The following is a 20,033-nucleotide window of genomic DNA, read 5'->3' on the forward strand; positions in this document are numbered from 1 at the left end:
AGTTTTCGTTGAATAATAACATTTAGTCGTCCCCTGGATCATTTTACAACATAGTCAAGTTAGTGGTATATTATATTCTCACACTTTTACGAAGAAATTCATGAATTCAGCTGTAAATGATACAAAAAGAGCTTCTCCGTACTACATTACGTCTAGTTAATTAATCCATAGCCCATCCAGAATCAGGACATCAGTAGAATTATACTACATTTGTTTTTGCGTTTCAGGATTTTGCCTCTCTAGGGCAAAATGAGGATTTAAGGAGGAAATTTACTTCGGCCCGACACAGAGAATGTCAGACTGACCCTCGTGGCAGCTTGTCAAAATTAGGAAGTTTAAGACTGACACAGATGGAGGACCGGCAAAATTAAATAAAGGAGCCACTTCCTGGACCCTGGCAAAGGCCCCGCTTGTGACATGAAAGCTTGTGTGAGTTAGCGTTGACCTAACCAGTGCACAGACCCACACATACACACACACACACACACAAACCATCCACTCATCCCTTACATTGCCCTTTGACTCTTGCGGTTTACCCACTGGGACCGGATGTTATTGGAGTTAATGGATCCAATATGACAGTGCTGGTAAAGCAAAGCACGGCTCAAGTAAAACTCAACACACACACATGCACACACAGATGGGTATCTCAGGAGTGTGTTCTAAGTGAAATTGAAGCCCCTTGGCTATCAATAACTGAAACCAACTCAAACAAACACGCCGCCTGCATTATGTCTGTGGTGTGTTTGTGTGGGATCAGATGTTACATTTCCCAGGAGATGAGGCGTTCATGAGGATGAAGGAGATAAAATCAGAACAATTGCTTTATTTTTTATTTTGCCATTTTTATTCTTATCAAAGTTAACTAAAGGTTTGTTTTGGTCTTTTATTTTAGTTTGACGACATTTTGATGATAAAAACTAGTGATTTTTGATTCTATGTAATCTAATCTTCAGATTTCTTTGTTATTGATTGCAAAATAAAAAAAACTTAAATGAATTCACGAACAATAAAACATCGATGGTTGTTTGCACAGATTCCATAAACAAGTCTTGATTCTTTAAGATTAACCGCAAAACATGATCTTTTAAAACTGATTTGAAGCAATCCAACAAAATTTTGAAAATCCCTGAAGAATAAAAATGAGAGAAGAGAAAAACTCATCCGGTCTAATAAATGATGTTTTCAAGTGGCAAATTAAAGCCACACTGACTGAAGGGTTAAAACCATTAACCAATGACTGAAGCTCTCTCCCTCTCTGACGCTCAGCACTTCAACCTATAGTGCAAAAGTAAAACTGAAAATAGACAAATAAGCACCTTTACCACTCAAACGGTAACAGTTAGCGACTGTGTCATTTAGGCAATATTACCTGAGCTGTGTCATTTTCTTACAGGGAGCCGGGTGTAATATGGCTGTCGTGGCCGTGTCATTTAGCTAAAGTGGCGTACAGTAGGCAGGAGGTAAGTGCAGGTTGGAGTGTCAGACGGTAATTGATGTTTGGATGGAGGCTGAAAGAGGCCGAGTGACAGCGTGACGCTACGCTGCAGTCTGGAGGGGACGAGGCTCAGGCTCCAATTCAAAATCTATCTCCAGGTTTATCAAGTCATTGTAGCTATAGAAGCAATCATGTTGCATCTGTCTGTTCAATATGTCGGTATGTATGTATATGTGAGGAGGGAAGGAAGGGAGGGAGGAAGGAAGGAAGGAAGGAAGGAAGGGAATGTAGGGAAGACATAAGATAGAAAATAAAGAATAGAGGAAGCAAGTAAGGAAGGAGGAAATGAAGGAAAGAATACATGAACGTAACTGAGGAAGTAAACAATGGAGGAAGCACACAAGGAAAAAAGGGAGGAAGGAAGGAAGGCAAGGACGGAAGGAATGTAGGGTAGAAAATAAAGAAAAGACGAAGGAAGGAAGGAGGAAATGAAGGAAAGAATACACGAAGGTAATTGAGGAAGTAAAAAATGGACGAAGCAAGGAAGGAAAGAAGGGAAGAAGGAAGGAAGGAAGGAAGGAAGGAAGGAAGGAAGGAAGGAAGAAAGGAATAAATGAATAGTAATAATGAAACAAAGAAAGTCAGACTTGAGGTCAGCTGAGTTGAGGAAACATCTGAGGGTGTAGGAAGCTTCCAGTGTGTTCTGACCTGCAGGAACATTTATCCTGCTGCTGACGTTCCAGCCACTTATACAAAACAGCAAAACTCCCATTTCCAACTGTCGCTCATCACCATAAACCTGTGCTCATAAATCACAGAACTGTAAACTGCAGTGTGTGTGTGTGTGTGTGTGTGTGTGTGTGTGTGTGTGTGTGTGTGTGTGTGTGTGTGATGTTTGGGAAAAAGAAATTCACTCAACAATATTTTTTAATATGTATGTATGTATGTATGTAATTATTTTATGGTTGCATTGACAAGAAAATGAGTTCTTTGCCTAAAGACACTGGGTAGGTGTGTGTGTGTGCGTGTGTGTGTGAGTGTGAGTTATTAATGGCCTGAGGAACTACAACTACAACAGTTAGAGGACTGTTGTAGCATGTATGGATTCATATTTACATACTGAGGAACATTTTTAACAACACTGGAAAAGGAAGGAGGGCCAGGACAAACTGTGGCCCCAAAGAGATCACATGACTCACCCTGCTGCCTTTCTCTGGGTTGCACCTGCATCCTCCGCTGCAGTCCAGGCCTGAACACGGCTCGTCAAAGTTGGCACCCTGAGGAGACAGAAGGAGAGGGAGACGGTGAGAGGTTAGCGGCCAAAAATGTCCAGCCCCGCTCGGCGTGATCCACAAAGTTATAAACTCCGAGTGAACTCCAGATTAAAACTCTCCTGGCGCTGACCCGAGGTGACATTCCTGAGATATCTACCAAACATCACGCAGAGCTTTAACCTACATCACATCAGACGCACAGCTCGCTAATCTGACGCATGGGCCACATAAACTCCTACAAACCAGCCTCTTAAAACTTCAAAACACCAAATGCCGCCTTTTTCGTGCCGGCGTCTGCTGGGAGGCCGACAATGGTGGACGACGTTAAATGGACCGCATATAGAGAAGAGATATATGTGTGTTTTCATTGCTCTGTGTGTATTTTGCATTTGTGTGTGTGTGTGTATGTGTGTCTAATATAAGACCACAGTTTGGGGTCTCCTAGGTTGAACTCAGAGGTCGCGGCTGGTATTTCAGTGTGATTATTCACAGATGAAAGGCTCCTGGTGGGGTGGACGGAGGGAAAGGCGGGGGGGCGCTGGACGGGAGGGGACGGGGGACAAAAGGGTAGTGACTGGGGTCTGCTGGGAAGTTAAGAAGATGACGGTGGGAGTCGGCGACGAAGAGAAAGTGCGAGGAGGTGAGAATTTGTGTGGGTCAGAGCTTAAATGTTTATTGAAGATTGTGGGTGTATCGACTCATATGACCACTGTGTAGGTGTGTGTGTTTGTGTGTGTGTGTGTGTGTGAGAGAGAGAGAGTGTGTGTCATTATTTTTATCCCCAATAAGCGGGGTCAAGGGCCCTCCAAGTACTCATCAGCTGGTTTAGCCTGGGTCTAAACCTGCTGTAATGACAGCCTGGGAAAACAATGTTTGTGTGTGTGTGTGTGTGTGTGTGTGTGTGTGTGTGTGTGTGTGTGTGTGTGTGTGTGTGTGTGCCCTAAAGACAAATAAACACATTACATTACATCTTTGCCTAATTTAAATATATTTGTCCGTAGTGAATATAGTCAAAGCTGTGGGTGTAACATGTATACATGGATTACATCATCATCCGAATATACATAACAAGCTGCATATTCAGAGTATAACAGAGAAGTACATGTTTGACTCCATTGTTTCATAATTACATACTTTAGGCCTGTTATTTACTTCAGCTGTCTTATCACCTTAATCACAATATAATTGAAGCTTTACTGTATATGTGAATTCCAGGAACAATCAAATATACCAACAAAAGTATCTTGAGAAGGCACTGTGCTGATTGGTCACAAGAAAAGTCTGCAGGTGGGAGAAAAGAAACCAAAACAGGAAAAGAAGTTGGGCAAGAATCGACCCACTTTCCTATTTATAATCATCATTTGGGTCATTTGATTATAACTCGAGACATCTGACAAAAGCGAATGTCATTTCCAGCGTTGCCAGATCTTGGCGAGACAAACAAGCAACTCTCCAAAAGAAGTTGACACAAAGTCTTATATTAAGCGGAAGAGGCAATACTGGTTGCTTCACATGCTTTTGGGAAAGATGTACAGATGACAAAAGGTATACTAAAGGTTAACCACACGTACAAGGTCTCTCTAGTTCTAAATCCAATCAACAAATCAATAGATTGACTTGCAGGTCTGAGGGTAAATATCCAACAATCCATTGATTCTCTCTCAACTTTCCCTCTGTGCTCAAGCTACTTCCTGAAACCACTTTAGGATCCAGATCATCTTAAGGGAGACGAGTAGACACAGAGAGCAGCACCATAATAAGTGTGAGAGAGAGAGAGAGCGAGTGGGAGAGGGATAGAGAGTGAGAGAGGGAGGGGAAAGGTCAGGGGTGTCGGTCCCTCGGATCTCCACTACTTTTCTCTAATCACAGTGACAGAAGGAGGGCGAGAGAGAGAGAAAGAGAGAAAGAGAGAGAGACAGAGAGGCAGAGAGAGAAACCATAACAGTCCTAGGTTTTGATGGTGACAAGAGTTCTATATTAAGTTACCCACAATACCCTGCTCTATTGTCCTTCCTCCTCATCTATTATCCAATCAGAGGCGTGGCGATGCGTTTAGGTGCTGATCCCTGTTCAATTCACTCCGTCCACACCCAGACAGTGACAAGCGAAGCACGCAGGAGGCAAACGTAGACGGAACACCAGCGCCTGAACCCCAGAACGAGGAGTGTGTGTGATGTGCTATCAAACTCTGATAAAAGCCTTAATACACATCCACACGCACACGCACACAGTGTTGCAGTGCATGACAATGACACACACTGTAACACACACACACTGACACTCAGGCGTCTTTTGTTCAATGGAGAAAAGATTGAAATATGAGGACAATAAGCTGAAACCTTGGTCTCACAATACACAATCCTCTTATTACCTGCTGAAACACAAGCTCTGTGTGTGTGTATGTGTGTGTGTGTGTGTGTGTGTGTGTGTGTGTGTGTGTATGTGTGTGCATGCCATCTATTACTACAGCTAGAAAGTTGCAAAACAAAACACTTGATGCATTCTAATGAAGTTAGAATGCATAGCAACATATCCAGGATGCTCGCAGTGTCTGGCCCAGAGGATGCTGGGATACCGCAACCCCCCTCCAACACACACACACACACACAACCCTGCACAAGATAAGCAGGAATGGAGAATTGAATGGAGGGACAGAATTCCTATCCTGTCACATTAGCATTGGGAAGCTACTTTGAATCAATAGCTACTCTTGATCTAAAGTAGTTCAGCTGCAGCCAAGAGTACAATCTCCCTGAAGAAAAAGTACTTAACTTACAATAGAACTCAGATCTCAACCTTTCATTTCAGAGCTAAGCCCTCGAGAGCCCACAAGGTTCTGACATCAGTTCCCGGACCCGAACAGAGAAGCACAGCCTCAGGCTAATAGATACATTTGAGACAACATCTCTGGGATCAGCTTAAGACATCCAGAAAAGCTCTTAATTTGCACACATCCACTGACATAACGCAACACAACATGCTCCAACCTGATTCCTTTAGCGTGTACACACACACACATATACAAATGCAGAACTTTTCCCTCCACTCTGTCATCCTGGTATTATCCAACTATGCAGCTTTCAGCTTCGGTTAATGTTCTCCAGTCAATCTCCCATATTTGCTCATACTTTGCTGTCCAAACACTCTCATGTACGCATGTCGAACTGCGTTGTTTCAAAGCCGCCATGTGATGCCTGTCTGCATGTATCTCCGACAGTCCATGCACCTGAGAATGGCAGCTCGTGGGGAACAGACAAGGTCTGGACTTGCCCGATTCTCCCGCTAAAGCCCGAGCAGAGATACCCAGCACACTATGGCACACACTGGGAGTGAGACAACAGTGTGTGACGCGAAAGAGGTGTTGTTTTGTTTTTGTTGTCTTCAAAACTTTTGTGTGATTATGAGAATTCATAATTATAACATGAACATTCAAAATTATAACAAATTCCTGTTTGTTTCTCTTCTTGATTATTCTACACTAGTGGGATTTACTTAAAGGTTCAGAATTGAGGTTGGCGAAGCGAGAACATATGAGTGAAAAATTGACAGAAAACTATTTATGTCCCACACCCGGTAGAGAGTCTAATGATAAAGTCTATAAATGGCTCTAAAATATAAATGATCGCTATGAACATAGTAGTTCATCACTATGAACTAAGGAAAATGGACGCTGAAGGGGACTTCCAGGTTTCTTAAAAAGCAGACCATAACCCAGTCTTTCCAGTGTCCTTAAACAAATCATATATTATCTACAATACTGAGTGGCAGAGTAAATTGCATTTTTACACTTGCTGTTAACCACATGAACCCTTCAAGGGGTTCAGAGGTTTGGCTGTTTAATTCACAAATTTCAAGTTAACATGAAAACGTCTATCAGGGCTCAGTGATTCAACTTTTACCAGACTTAATTGACCTGTCCACACAGTTTGATTGACAACACACGAAAATCTCACGCCACAGCACTGGGAACTGATTCCCCAAAATGTTCTAGAGGAAGATCTTAATTTGCCGCTGTGAATCCTGGGATTGACCATCCCATGTTTTCCCTAGTACATCTGGCAAAGGAATCCGCTTAATCCGTGTCCCGTCAGTCATCAGGTCATCACTCGGCATGGACCAATGGGAGGGCAGCGTGCGTGCCACTGCCTGTCAATTTAAAATGTCATTGTCTAATACAAACCAGTATGTTTTACAGGGGCTGAAACTAAACTAACAAACAAAGGAATTCTTCTCGACTTTCTGCTTAAACTTCTCCTGAACCTGACGTGATGTTCAGGAATGACCTTCAAGGAAAACAAGACAAATGAGCGGTTGTGGCTGCCTATGCAAATAAACACAAAGGGCAGGAGGGAAAGAAAAGGAGGAGGAGGAGGAGGAGGAAAAAGAAGATTTGTCCATCTTTCTCCTCGACAAGCTCCCACAACAAGCTGTTTTCCTCTCCAAGTTGTCTTCCTTTGAAAAGCTTGATCACACTCATGATTATATTCTATAGTTTGTCTCTAATAAACTTATTTAACCTTCTTGATTATTCTCTTTTCTTCCCCTCCTCTCCTCCTCCATACTGTATCTCTCACTATCTCGTCTTCCTTTTTTCTCCCTCTCCTCAGTCTCTCAAGTATTTTGGTCCATCTGTGACCCTGACATCCGCCACAGGAGACTAACCAGCTGTGTTTGGGCCTCCAGCGTTCCTCGTTTACCTCTGTTTATTCCACGCTGTGTGTGTGTCTGTATGTCTGTATGTCTGTGTGTGTGTGTGTGTGTGTGTGTGTGTGTGTGTGTGTGTGTGTGTGAGTGTGTGTGTGTGTGTGTGCGCGGCATGGAACTACATCTACAAGCAGCATATCAGGACACTGTACCATGTGTGTTTGCATTTGTGTAGGTTTTTAGGTTTTCACAGGATTGTCTGCGTTTGTGTGTATGTCTACATGAGTGTGTGTGTATTGTGTGTATGTGTATGCTTTCTGTACCCGCTCATGAGATCACACGCAGATCTGTGTGTGGGCCATACGCAGGAGTCTGGTCATCTTTATTTCGTGTAGACATCAGAGATTCTTGACGATAAAACGCACCCAAACAGGATGTCGCACAGAGCCAGCTAAGATGGCCGACCACCAAACACGTAAACAAAGTAAGCCTTTGTTGTTGCAGACGGACAAAGACGAAGGCTTTGTGAAGATACATGAAAAAAGAGATGCAATGTTCATGTTTTTGCAACCAAAATCTGTGGACCGCAGTGCTGAGCTCCGAATTGTCGCCTTTGTCCGAACTGACGCACACATGAGGTACATTAGCCTCGCATATGTTTCTGAGCCGTGGGAGGAAACTAGATGAAACACGAGGAGGACATACAAACTCCACAAAGGAAGGACCCCAAACTGGATTTGAACCCACAACTTTCTTTTGACGGTGTGAGAGCCACTCCAACGTTTTGGACTTTTGCAGATGTAGGAACACTCAATGTTAGTACTTCCCCCTCTGCCTTTGATGTCTCGTAGGTCATGAAAGAATCCTGATCAAAATATTGGGTCAGCAATTCAAATCGATGGTTGTAGAGCCATAAGTTTGAGAAATGTAACCCTCTTTCTGCAATTGCCTAAGAAATTCCTGAAGTGTCAAGCACGTCAGAGCTGTAGGAGGTGACAAATGAACACACACACACACACACAATCAAAACTGCTCAAGACCACTGACAAAAACAGGGAAAGAAACAGTAACGAATGGGAATAGAACCTCAAACCAATGTCAACACTGATAAGACATTAGAAAATCCTTTTAAGATGCGTTGTGTAATCAAAACAAACAACATTGCACACTGGAAACCTCCTCCTGCTGCGTATATCCCTACCCGTAATCCCGTTTAGGCTGGGTTAATGCAGCGAAAAGCTCTGATGCTGCAGCGTCTGAACCCAAACGTGACGACTAATGTGGCTTTTCTGGTACAGGCCAAAGAAAACGAAGATTTACAGACCATAAGCTCCCTCTCAGAGCCCGATTTCCTCTGACTGAGAGACAAATTAAAACCTTCACATGCAAACAAAGTCAAAGCACAGCTTCACGTTTCAAAGTCATACTTCAATTTGGAACACGCAAATCATAATTCCATATCAAGAAAAATATACACGATTTTTGCAAACCAGCGAGCAGACATTTTGACTTTTGCAGACTTTTAATTTTGATACTTGAGTTCATTTTAGTGCTAATAATTTTACACACACACACACACACACACACACACACACACACACACACACACACACACACACACACACACACACATATTGCTCACTCTATTTCCTCTGGCTAAGCATTCAAGTCATGATGGAACAGAAACACTGCAATTAGACAGGACTAGAACTCGACCTGCCTCACCTTGTCTCTCTCTCTCTCTCTCTCTCTCTCTCTCTCTCTCTCATCCCCCCCCTCTCCCCCCTTCCCCCCTCCCGCAATTAGCATAATTGCAGATTTAAGGGGTCCATTTAGCAGTTTTATCATGTTCTAGAGAACAAAATGAACAGGAGTGAGAACAGGCAGGCACATGTTGGGGAGCTAAATAACATGATTTCTCTAATACCGCTCGTACAGGCTTATGTATATCCTCGGGTCCCGTGCTTGTGCTTGGTATTTCCAGGCCCGCCTTCCTCCGCGAGCGAGTAAAAGTAGATGTTATCAATCAGAATCCACTGATCTGCCTCCTGTGGTATTCTCTTATAGGCAAACCCCAAACAAGCCCTGACATTGACTATAAAAGCCTCACCACCAGGGTTCCACTCAAACCTACAAACCCCCCAGCGAACCCATCAATGACCCCTAAAGGTGTCAAAGTGCTGTGTGAGTTTAAACCCAGTTAAGCAGCGGGTGATTGGATTGCTGAAGTATCCGAATTTCGGGAAAGTTGCTTGAATACATTGAATTGCTTGTTTTGAAAGGACCGCAGCTTCATCAGAAATCAATAAGACACAATTGGATGTTTTGGCTGTTCAAACATGCGAGTGAGTTGCCACAGAAGTGCAAGATAACTTAAGTTGTGCAGGGGTTCTTGACATCAATATTGAGATTGAGACATTGGACACAGCTCTTCCGTGGACAGAAATAGCCTTGCACTGTTGACCGACGTGTATTACCTCACAGGGGGGATCTCCGCGGTCACGTGATCTCTCCCTACTTCTATTAATGTTGGCCGTTTGGAAACGTGACACCAAACTCTGATCCTGACCCCCCCCCATGGACAGCACGCAGACGTCCAGCCAGGGACGGTTTACATCAGGACAGGACATTGAGAATGAGAGCTTCCCGTGCAGATTTGTTTACGCTTTCATCTTTGAAATATCTCAATTTTATGGCGCCCAAAATGGCATTCCCTTTTTCTTGCAGCATTGTTTCCACTGATTATGTCACTTCTTCCATCAGCAGTAAATGTGAGTCATGTTGATTATGTCTGCAGTTGTTGATATTCCACTTGTACATGCAGACACAATTTGAGTAATACAGCAAGAACTCAGGGGCGGAGTGATGCCTACTGGCAAAACTGGCACTGCACCGGAAAACCTGTTGCTTCATGCGGAATTCATAACAGACGGCGAGACAAAGGAAGACACTGGGTAAGCAGCGTGTTGAGCTGTAAATCAGTCATAAATCAGCCGTCTGAAGGAGCGCTGGAGGGAAGGAACGGATAGATGCCCAGATCTCCATAAAAAAAGAAATGATGATGGGCGAATTCAGATGTGTTACACGCTGACATCATCGCACCGCGGACGCATCCAGGGCAGTGTAGGACCTTTGGGTCTACAGTATGTCCCCTTCAAGACTCCACTGTGTTAGTGAGGAACGTGAGTTTGCTTGGACCCAGCGGATTATTATGCGGATAAATCACTTCCTCTTACCAAACTTTACATAGTGTTTGGATGGAGCTTGACAAACAACTTATATACAGTAGACTTAGGGCGCGACGCCGTATTTAGCGTAGCAAAGTTAGGCTGCAATAAAGCCGACAAGACATACGACACTAAAGCTAATATTTACATCAAGCCTTCACGCTGCGATGCTGGAGGATCCATTAGCACAGCGTTAATGTCGTCCTCACATTTTACTTTGAATCTCACATAACATGTAAACATCAGAAACGCCTTCATTTCTCCACTGTCTTTCTTTTTGATGCCTTTTCTTTCTTTCTTTCATTACTTATTTATTCTCCCCCCCTACAGTCCTCCTTGCTATATCTTCCCTCCTTCCTTCCTTCTCTCCTTTCTTTCCTCAACTACCCTGAAAGCGTGAGACAAGGACACGTTTACGTTGGCTTTTTCGAGTCAAAACTTGAATGCAGAGAGATTAAAAGTATGGATAGAATCTAGACGGAGGTGAAAGAGAGAAAATAGGGAAAAAAATACAAAGTTTGGCAGAAAGAAACAAGACCAAACATTTGTGTGTAGCTTCAGCGCCAGATATGTGTTTGCTTTAGGCCTGCAGGTGAGGAATTCAGCAGTGTGCACATATGGGAGGCACACGCACACACGCACACACACACACACACAAACAAACACACACACACACACACACACACACACACACACACACAAAAACGTGTCAACGTTCTTTAAATCCATGAATATCCGCTCTATACACACAGGGATGCAGGGATGCATGCTTGTTACCTGTCATTCTCTCACAGGACACACACATACACACGACACACCCGTACACACACACTCAAACAGCTTAAAACTCTGTCCAGATTACACCACCATTCTATTCGCACATCCGCGACAAGGTGGGGGAAGGAGGTGCATGAGGAAAGCGATGAAGTTGCACCTCCGCTCGTGAAACTTCCGTTGCTAAAAATAGTCCTGTGGCGTCCGCGCCTGGCAGCGGGATACGTAACACAAGGCGCCGTTTGGCAGGGCGGCAGGATACGGAGCGGTAACCCGACGCACCCTCATACTCTGGCTCAGCAGGGCAGATCTGTAGCTTCTCAGCGCTAACGCAGGACAACGTTCATGTTCGAGTGAAGTCAAAGTTTACAACGTCTACTTTTAGGACAGGAAAGGACTCCACTATAAGTAAAGCACTTAGATGTGCTTGAACTGAAAGCACTGCTTAATTTAGCTTCACTGTGCAAATGTTTACATTTGAAAAGAGGGAAACCGCCCTAAAAGTAAAAGGTAAAGACAAATACGGCATGAAGTAAAATACACCTTTCAGTGTTTTACTTCACTTTCCTAGTACATTTGGTGTTTGTGGTATTTGCATCCCAGTATTCTGTCGGTGTGTAGTCAAGGGTTTTTGGTTTGTTGAGGTTTGACTTTGCTGCCTTGCCTCATACTAAACAGCTCAAAGAGAAGCTAAGCTGCTTATACACACACACACACACACACACATACACACACACACACACACACACACACACACACACACACACACACACACACACGTGTACACATGTGTGTAGGCTTCCAGGTATGGACGGAGCTATGTGACAACTTTCTATAGCTTTTTAGCATCTCCGATTTCTGCCCGGTTATATATGTGCCGTAATTACTGTGACACACACACACACACACACTTTTCTCCCACATGTCGCTACTGGGTACTCAGGAAAACAGATCTGGTTTCAGGGTTTTGCTCTCATTTTCTCCTCCATCCATCCCTCTCACCTTTTCTATCTACCAGCCGTGCCCCATTAGCATTAGCCCGTGAGCCTTTTTTCCCTCTGTTTCTCATTCTGTTTATCCTTTCACTCATCTATTATCTGCCTCACTATCCCTCCATCTCTGTTCTCCTCCTCTAGGCCAGGAGTGTGCACTTCAAAGGGGACAATTATCACAGCACTTATCATGAGGGCGGCCACTCTCTCTCTCTCGCTCTCTCTCTCTCTCTCTCTCTCTCTCTCTCTCTCTCTCTCTCTCTCTCTCTCTCTCTCTCTCAGAGTGTGTTGTTGCATGTGTGTGTGTCCCAGAGCACATGCACGCCCTGAAATAAGACATTAATTTTGATATCCACACGGCTGCATAGGTGATGAATCAGATCTCTATCTTACCATTGTGGGTTTGATACCCGCCCGACTAGCTAAAAATACAAAGCGTTAGCCCCGTTGGCGGTGAGTAAGCCGCTGTTTGATTTAGGCGGCTACGACTTCAATCGGCAAAAACCAGACAGAACGGCAAGTCGGCACAGCTGATGGGCTGACTCAGGACAAACAAATTCGTGATTCTGTCTGGTGAATCCCCAAAGTCAATAATGAAATGGTTTTGTCGCACTGAGGTGACAGGAGGAAGTGAAGTTTAGCTGCGTCACATGTATACCGAAACAAAGCAGGTCTACCTGGTGTGTGAGTGTTGTTTGACTTCCTGTTCCGACAAACTGTGTCAAATACGGGAGGATGGTAACAGAAACGGACCAAACCGAACGGCTGAGCCAGAAAGAGGACGTCTTTCTTGACACAAAAATGCGATTTCAAATGCATTTGCATAGCCTTTGTATTGGCTGGCATTGAACCCCTGCTAGGTTTGGGGTCTGTTCGTTGACCCTGACCTCTGACCCCTCTGTTTCCCCCCTTCTAATTTTCCACTCTCATCCCATCATCGTTTTTCACATCTCAACCTATCAAGTTCCCATTTTGGCCATGGGGGGCAACGTGGCACAGAGCATCTTTTCTCCCTCGACTGATCACAAACAGAGGGGAAATTCCACCCGCTGACCCCTAACACACACACACACACACACACACACACCTGGTTGAGCCTGCAGCGGTGTGTAGGTCTGCGGTTGAAGACTACAGGAATTGTTTAGTCCATTAAACTTCACCTCTCCCCAGCAGACTAACAGAAACAGCCTCAGTCTATTAACTTGTGTGTAACATACTGACTGCATTGTGGGCATTTGTTTTAACCTGCATGGAGCAGCAGACGGGTGGGGCTAAAGCTGCATTCAGCCAGTGTCAACACAATGGGAAGAAATGGAAAGGTTTTGCTCTAATTGCTTAGGGTTGATGATGATGATCGAGATTTGTTTGCAACAGAAGTTCGGATTCTGCCAAAATTGATGTTAGTGGGAAAACTATGATCCTGCAACATTCGCAAAGGGTTGCAGTTTGGTAAAGTCTTTTGTAATTAAGCAGTTGGTTCCGTGAGTAAGATTTCTTGAAGGGTGCCATGATTCAGCTCCAAACTAGAGTAGCCTAACCTTAACCGAACATTCTAGGAATCTTCTGAGAACGTTTAACCAAAGCCATTTGTGAAAAGTCCTCAAAACCTTTTTAGAACTTTAATCAACCGTGCATAGAAAGGCAACATTGTAGATTTATTCTGAACATTGGCCTAGGGAACTTTGGGGGGATGTTCACATGATGAACCACAGAGAACCGTCCCTATCCGATTCTTGGACCTGATACACTCACTGTGTCATATTGAACATGTTAACATGTTCAATATGACACGATATTGATTTTTAACACAGAAATACCCTTCTTTTTCTGAGAGATCAGAGGTCAGTGTCAGAGCTGCACCCCAGAGCTGGCGGGGATTCAGTTTCTTACTCACTTTCAAAGACACTTCAGTCTTATTGACAGCTGGTTTGAATCTCCTTCCAGAGATCAAAAATCCGGAAGGAGCAAACCAATGACTTGTCTGAACAAATCTAAACCGTATGAATAATCTGCTGACATCTGAATGAATCGTGTTGAATGGTAGTCTTGCAGTCCAGTCAGATATCCATAAATGGTCACAGTTTCTCAAGGACACACCTCGAGATGATTCAAGACTTCCTGTTTGTTCCTGGATAGCAGCAATAATTCTCACTTCTCCTGCAAGTTTACCTCTGCATCTTCCTCAAGTCTTTTTAGGAGTTTGGATCAATTTCACACCGCAAAGCAAACCACTCAAGTGTTCATTGGAGACCGGGTCGAGACCACATCCGGACAAGGGCAGATTTGGTCCACACCGGCCTGCCGCTGCCGTGTTCAGACGTGCCCAAAGGGATCACACTGGAGTCCAATTCAACCTGACTAAACCCCGTAAGCGTGAGAAAGCCTTAAGGTGCCTCAACTAACTTTACCCACAACTCCATAATCCCTCAGCTTACTTGAAAAGATGAACATCACCCCCAAATCTGACATATACAGCAAGACTTTCACCTGATAGGTTCACAGAGCTCAAGATATGTGTGGGAATCTCTCTCTCACACACACACACACACACACACACACACACACACACACACACACACACACACACACTTGGCACTAGCAAGGTTAGGGTATGTGTGGAAGTACGTAAGTAGCCTGCGGGCCGAAAAGGAACTCCCAGTTATGCTATAGACCCCCTCCTCTCTCTCTCCGTAGTCAATCTGCCTTTCACAGCGGCTCTTAAAGCAGCGTGGTGAGGTTAAAATATCACCCTGACGCTCCCTCTTTTGTCCGGGACACAAATGATCCACCTCTTTCTTTCTCTGTCACTCCGCTAAACACACAGGCATGCATTTCAGTGTGTGGCTGCATGTGTGTGTGTGTGTGTGTGTGTGTGTGTGTATGTGTGTGAATGCCTTCGTGTGAAACTATGTGTGTGTGTGTGTGTGTGTGGGAGAGAGAGAGAGGGAGAGAACAACAGAGTTACCTACACACCATTAGACTTTGATGGGAAGCAGTGAAATACAGCCTGAAGCCGTGAATAGGACAGAAAAGAAAGGAGTGTAAAGTTCACACAGGAAAAGGCCGAGCGGTGTGTGTGAGACGGAGAGACGCTGCTCAATTATCTCCAGATAATCATACATGGTGCTTTTTTTTGTATTTGTAATCCTGAAGTTCAATCACAATTCTGTACCCAGAGGCCAATGTTCAGTCAGAAAGTTTGGAAAGGTTTGGAAAAAAGGGCGGAACCAGGTTGCACTTTGGTCTGATGGTTCAGGATGGAATCTTCTAGACATTCCAAAATGCATATGGACGTGAACTTGTTCCAGGAGCCACACGGTTTCTACACCTGACAAAGTTGCAAATTTGGGTTCTGAACTTTAGGTCCGAATGTGTGGGAATGTTGCACTGCACTGTCAAGTAACAAGGGCGATGTTAGAATTGAAATGGATTCTTTTTGAATCCACCTTAAAGCTCTGTTATATACATCACAAAGATCTGCGAGACACACACAAACACACACACACAACCACAGACCCAAAATAATGAAAGAGGGGCATCACAAAATAAGATTCTTTCAAGTTGTCTTTCCCCAGGCAATGCGTGTGCATGATTGTGTGTGTGTGTGTGTGTGTGTGTGTGTGTCTGTGTGTCTGTATGTGTGTGTGAAAGCAGCAGCTCTGAGCGGAAGCTGCGGTCGGGGTCTCACTGATGAAAGTGAAGCTGTGCTGGTTACATCGTTTAAAGTTGGGAATGAGTTTCTTCTCTCCTGCTTCCTGCTGCTCTCTGTGTTGCCGCTTTGAAGACAAGACGCACGCTGTACACGCTAAATAGCTGCATGATATCTGCCTGAACATCGGCTGTCACTGATTAACAGGAAAGCCGGGTCGGGGTTAACATTAAAGTGCATACCTCTATCATCCATTACATCCTACATAATCAGGCCTCAGAGTGTGTTACTGTGCGTATGTAACAAATGAATGAAAGCTGCTTTCAAATCCAATCTATGAGTGTCTAATTTTGGATTCAATTCAGTGAAGAATCCCAGCTGAATGTATAGTTTCTGAAACAGTGGATTACATTTCCCATGATGCTTTTATCCCACCTGCATTCAGACAAGGTGTCAGGTGGACCCAAAGTCTGCGACTCATACACAAGAACACAGAAGAACCAACCAAGAGCTGCAACAAATCCATACTCACATGATACGGACAAACCATTTACATGCTTGTTGTAGCAATACAGCTCAAATTTGCATATTGGAGCAATGCGCTTTCATCAAAAGTGACACAAAGTGAAGAAGAAATGCTGCACCCAAGGGTTTACATGCATACTTCAGCGTGCCACAACAAAGCCGGGGGTAACCACCGCAGCCTCACACACACACAGGAGGTGGGTGTGTGTGTGTGTGTGGGAGGGAGGGGGCACCTGGAGGCGAGACTGCTGACATACTTCTATTATTAAAAAAACATCAATCTGGAGGGAGCAGACTACAGCTCGCCTGCAGTGATGTTCACAATAATAGGAATCACAGCCCAGTTTGGACCTGGAGGCGGGGGGGAATTGTTTTTCATCTCAGGAAGTTTCAGGGCTTTGGCACGTCGAAGGGAAAAATAAAAAAGTTCGACAATATCTTCTGACGGAGCCAAAAAAGCCTGCATAAGCCTGCATGAAGCGCAACACACAATGTTGCACGGATCAATACGACGCAATCGCCTCAGCGCCACGGCAACAACAATGTGACTAATGAAAGAATGCATACGGAGGGAGAGAGAAAGAAAGAAAGGATGGGGGGGAAATGAAAGAATGAAGACAGAGACGGTGGAAGGATATGAGAAATGGAAGAGAAGAGAAGATATGACGGATTGAGGAAAGAAGGAAAGAAAGGGAAGGAACAAGGGAAGGACAGTGTCTCTTTGCACCAAAATGAATTCCTTTACATTTGATTTTATGGAGCCACTGTGGGTCAAACAAGACGTATTTGTGATATACGCTCAGGAAGCAGGTTCTCGCTGTAGCCCCGAGACTCGTAAATACAAACACACCCCGACAGCACGGAGCCTTCGGCATTCTGACTTTTGTCTGTCTTGGTATCCGGGTCCTCTGCAATGCCGTCGACATGTGAGCGTCCCTTTCACGTGTAGCACGGAGCATCATGGAGGCGTCTGCGGTGATGAAGTGCGTGCAGTCTGGAGTCTGGGCCGTATGTCGCACTAAACGCAGCGCCACATACCGCGCCACATTCAGCAATATCCATGAGAGGAGCGTGGGAATGCTGAGGGATGTTTAGGAATGTTTAGGGACCAATGTCACTGCTTGGATACCAAACGGTCCTTGAAAACTGCAGCTTATTAGCATAAATAAAAGCAGAACTGCCTAATGTTCTTATCCTTATTTTTGTCAACTAAAACTGGACGCAATCCTACAATCAGGCCAGCGGGACAGATCTGAGTCTTCCCATAGACGGGGAGGAGGTGATTAAAGTGTGTTTTCTGTTTCCGTACCGAAGCCAGACATGTTTGAGGAATCTGGCGATCTCAAGCAAACAACAAACAAACTTATCTCAAAGATTTTTCTCCCTACAGAGTAATGTAAACAGGATAAGGGGATCGTGTCGCGCTTGCCTGAAGACTTTAAGGCGGCTTTCGGCATTTAGAAATGTAGAAGAGAGAACACCTTTAAAATTCCATTCTGCCTTTTGTAGCCTGTAGTGAGTGACAGAGGCAATACATTTCTTTGTGTCCTCTCCATGTGCCTGATCAATCAATATATCAATGCCATCACCTGTTTCCTGGTTGGATTACACCTCCTTAAAAGGTTTAGGGGTTCAGATCCGGGCGAAGGACAGGTGGTCTGACAGCAAAATGGCTGAGTCTGCGCGGACGCGTATGTAAGCGCCGTTCACGTTGACGGACGACAGTTTAATCTCCTCCCCTCCAGGTCTTCACTCCTCCAGAGAGGCCAAAGGTCGCAGGACTAACGAGGCCAGAGAAGAAGCGATGGTGGAAGGTGACAGAGACAGATGGATAATGGGACCCAAGAACCAGGTGTGTGTGTGTGTGTGTGTGTGTGTGGGTGTGTCTGTGTGTGTATGACGTCTTATACTCTGTGTTTAAGATGACTGATCGAAATGATTGAACTCTCAGCACCCGGACACATTTGTTTTCTGCTGCTGCGACCGTCGTGTCTCTAACCCCAACATTTGCCTGTCTATGATAAATCACAAGTCTGTGCTTGTATGCGTGTGCGTGGGTGTGTTTGTGAGAGTGTGTGTGTGTGTTACACTCAAATACAGTCGAAGCAGACATACCATCAAAGAAAGTCAGCCATCCATGCCTACACGCAAGTCTACATTCATTCCCCTACCTGTATGTGTGTGTGTGTGTGTGTGTGTGTGTTACATTCATTCCTCTATCTTGCATGTCTTGTCTATCTCCCCAAGAGCTACACGACAGGACAAGAGACGGACATAACTGTCCCTCACCACTGCGCAAGTGTATGTGTGCGTGTGTGTGTGTGTGTGCGCGCGCGTGTGTGTGTGTGCGTGTAGGCTCACATGTCTCTCTTCGTCTGTCAGCAGGTGAGCATCCAGACCCAAATGCACAGCTGCTTCCCTGACCCACTTTCCCTCTCTTCCTTTCCCTCCTCTGCCTTTTCTTCCTCGAGACGATTCGATGTTCTTCACATCTCAAACTGTCGCACGGAAGACAAATCAGCATAAACTGAGCTCCAATTTGCTTATCAGACAAATGACAACAAAGCTTTAATCAAAAGCGACGCAAAGTGAAGAAGAAATACTGCAACAAACTAAGAGAGTTTGACTAACTGGAGTGAAATATGGATGTTCAGCTGACCTCAAACGCCAACATCAACTCCTTCAGCTTCCATAACCCTATCCCACTGCTCGACCCTGGAGGGGAGGAAGGAGCTGGATAGACGGAATGTCGCGTAGCCTCAGAGTGGGGTCGAGATAACTGGGCTTAATGGCATGGGGAGACCTCGCACAAACTTCCAAATGTGGGAATTTAAGGTATTGAGGGGGGGAAGACTGAAGGAGTCTTCGGCAGATCTAAGGATTCCTGCAATCTGAAGTCACGCAAGACATTTTCTCAATAATAAACACCCCACACACTAACCCTAACCCTATCGCATTGAATGTTGAATGCTTCTTAACGTGACCCTGATCGGCCCCAATCTCCGCGAAGTCTGAAGGTTTAGGGCCATAATGAAAGGCGTCTTCCTAAATACGCGACTCTGTCTGTCTGACGGACTGAAACACGCCGACTAAAAACTTGAACCGTGTTGGAATTCCTTCACTTACTGCCAAGTCTTACAAGGACTGTGGGCAAACACTGCAGGATATCATCGTCTGCGGCGTGTTTGTGCCGACATCGAGCCAACGACAACATCTAACGGAGAGATGAAAGCAGATGATGCGGACAGGCGGATGGTCATTTCCTGTCTGGATGCTTACCTGGATTTCTCCACTTGCAGGTGCGTCGACGGCCTTAAAAGTATCAAATGGGGAATGTGGCACACCTGCCTTTAAATTTCCTGTTTATGAAATCTTACATGAGAGGAGGAATGCTGCGTGTTCCGTGTCGGCGGCGGCGGCGGCTTGGAGAAGGGTCAGGTGGCGTCTGCAAATACCTTCACTGTTTGCTTTGATCAGTTGCGTTGGGTCCGAGGGGGGGAGGAGCCTGCG

General features: G+C 44.8%; 2 protein-coding genes across 2 annotated transcripts in view; one reads left to right on the plus strand and one right to left on the minus strand.

The window, feature by feature from the left end:
* col4a6 (collagen, type IV, alpha 6) overlaps positions 1 to 20,033 on the minus strand; it is a 79,335-nt gene that overhangs the window by 28,671 nt on the left and 30,631 nt on the right. The window contains exon 4 of the mRNA XM_076171619.1: positions 2,638 to 2,715. Within this exon, the coding sequence (XP_076027734.1) occupies positions 2,638 to 2,715 (78 nt within the window). The remainder of the gene's footprint in view (positions 1 to 2,637; positions 2,716 to 20,033) is intronic.
* LOC143017009 (GTPase IMAP family member 9-like) overlaps positions 626 to 20,033 on the plus strand; it is a 116,749-nt gene continuing 97,341 nt past the window's right edge. Inside the window, exon 1 of the mRNA XM_076171621.1 lies at positions 626 to 639. The gene's annotated coding sequence lies outside the window, so the exon portion shown is untranslated. The remainder of the gene's footprint in view (positions 640 to 20,033) is intronic.

This window comes from Genypterus blacodes, unplaced genomic scaffold (assembly GCF_046128005.1).
Source record: "Genypterus blacodes isolate CSIRO-AG114 ecotype Tasmania unplaced genomic scaffold, CSIRO-AGI_Gbla_v1 ptg000260l_1, whole genome shotgun sequence".
In the NCBI taxonomy this organism is placed as follows: domain Eukaryota; kingdom Metazoa; phylum Chordata; class Actinopteri; order Ophidiiformes; family Ophidiidae; genus Genypterus; species Genypterus blacodes.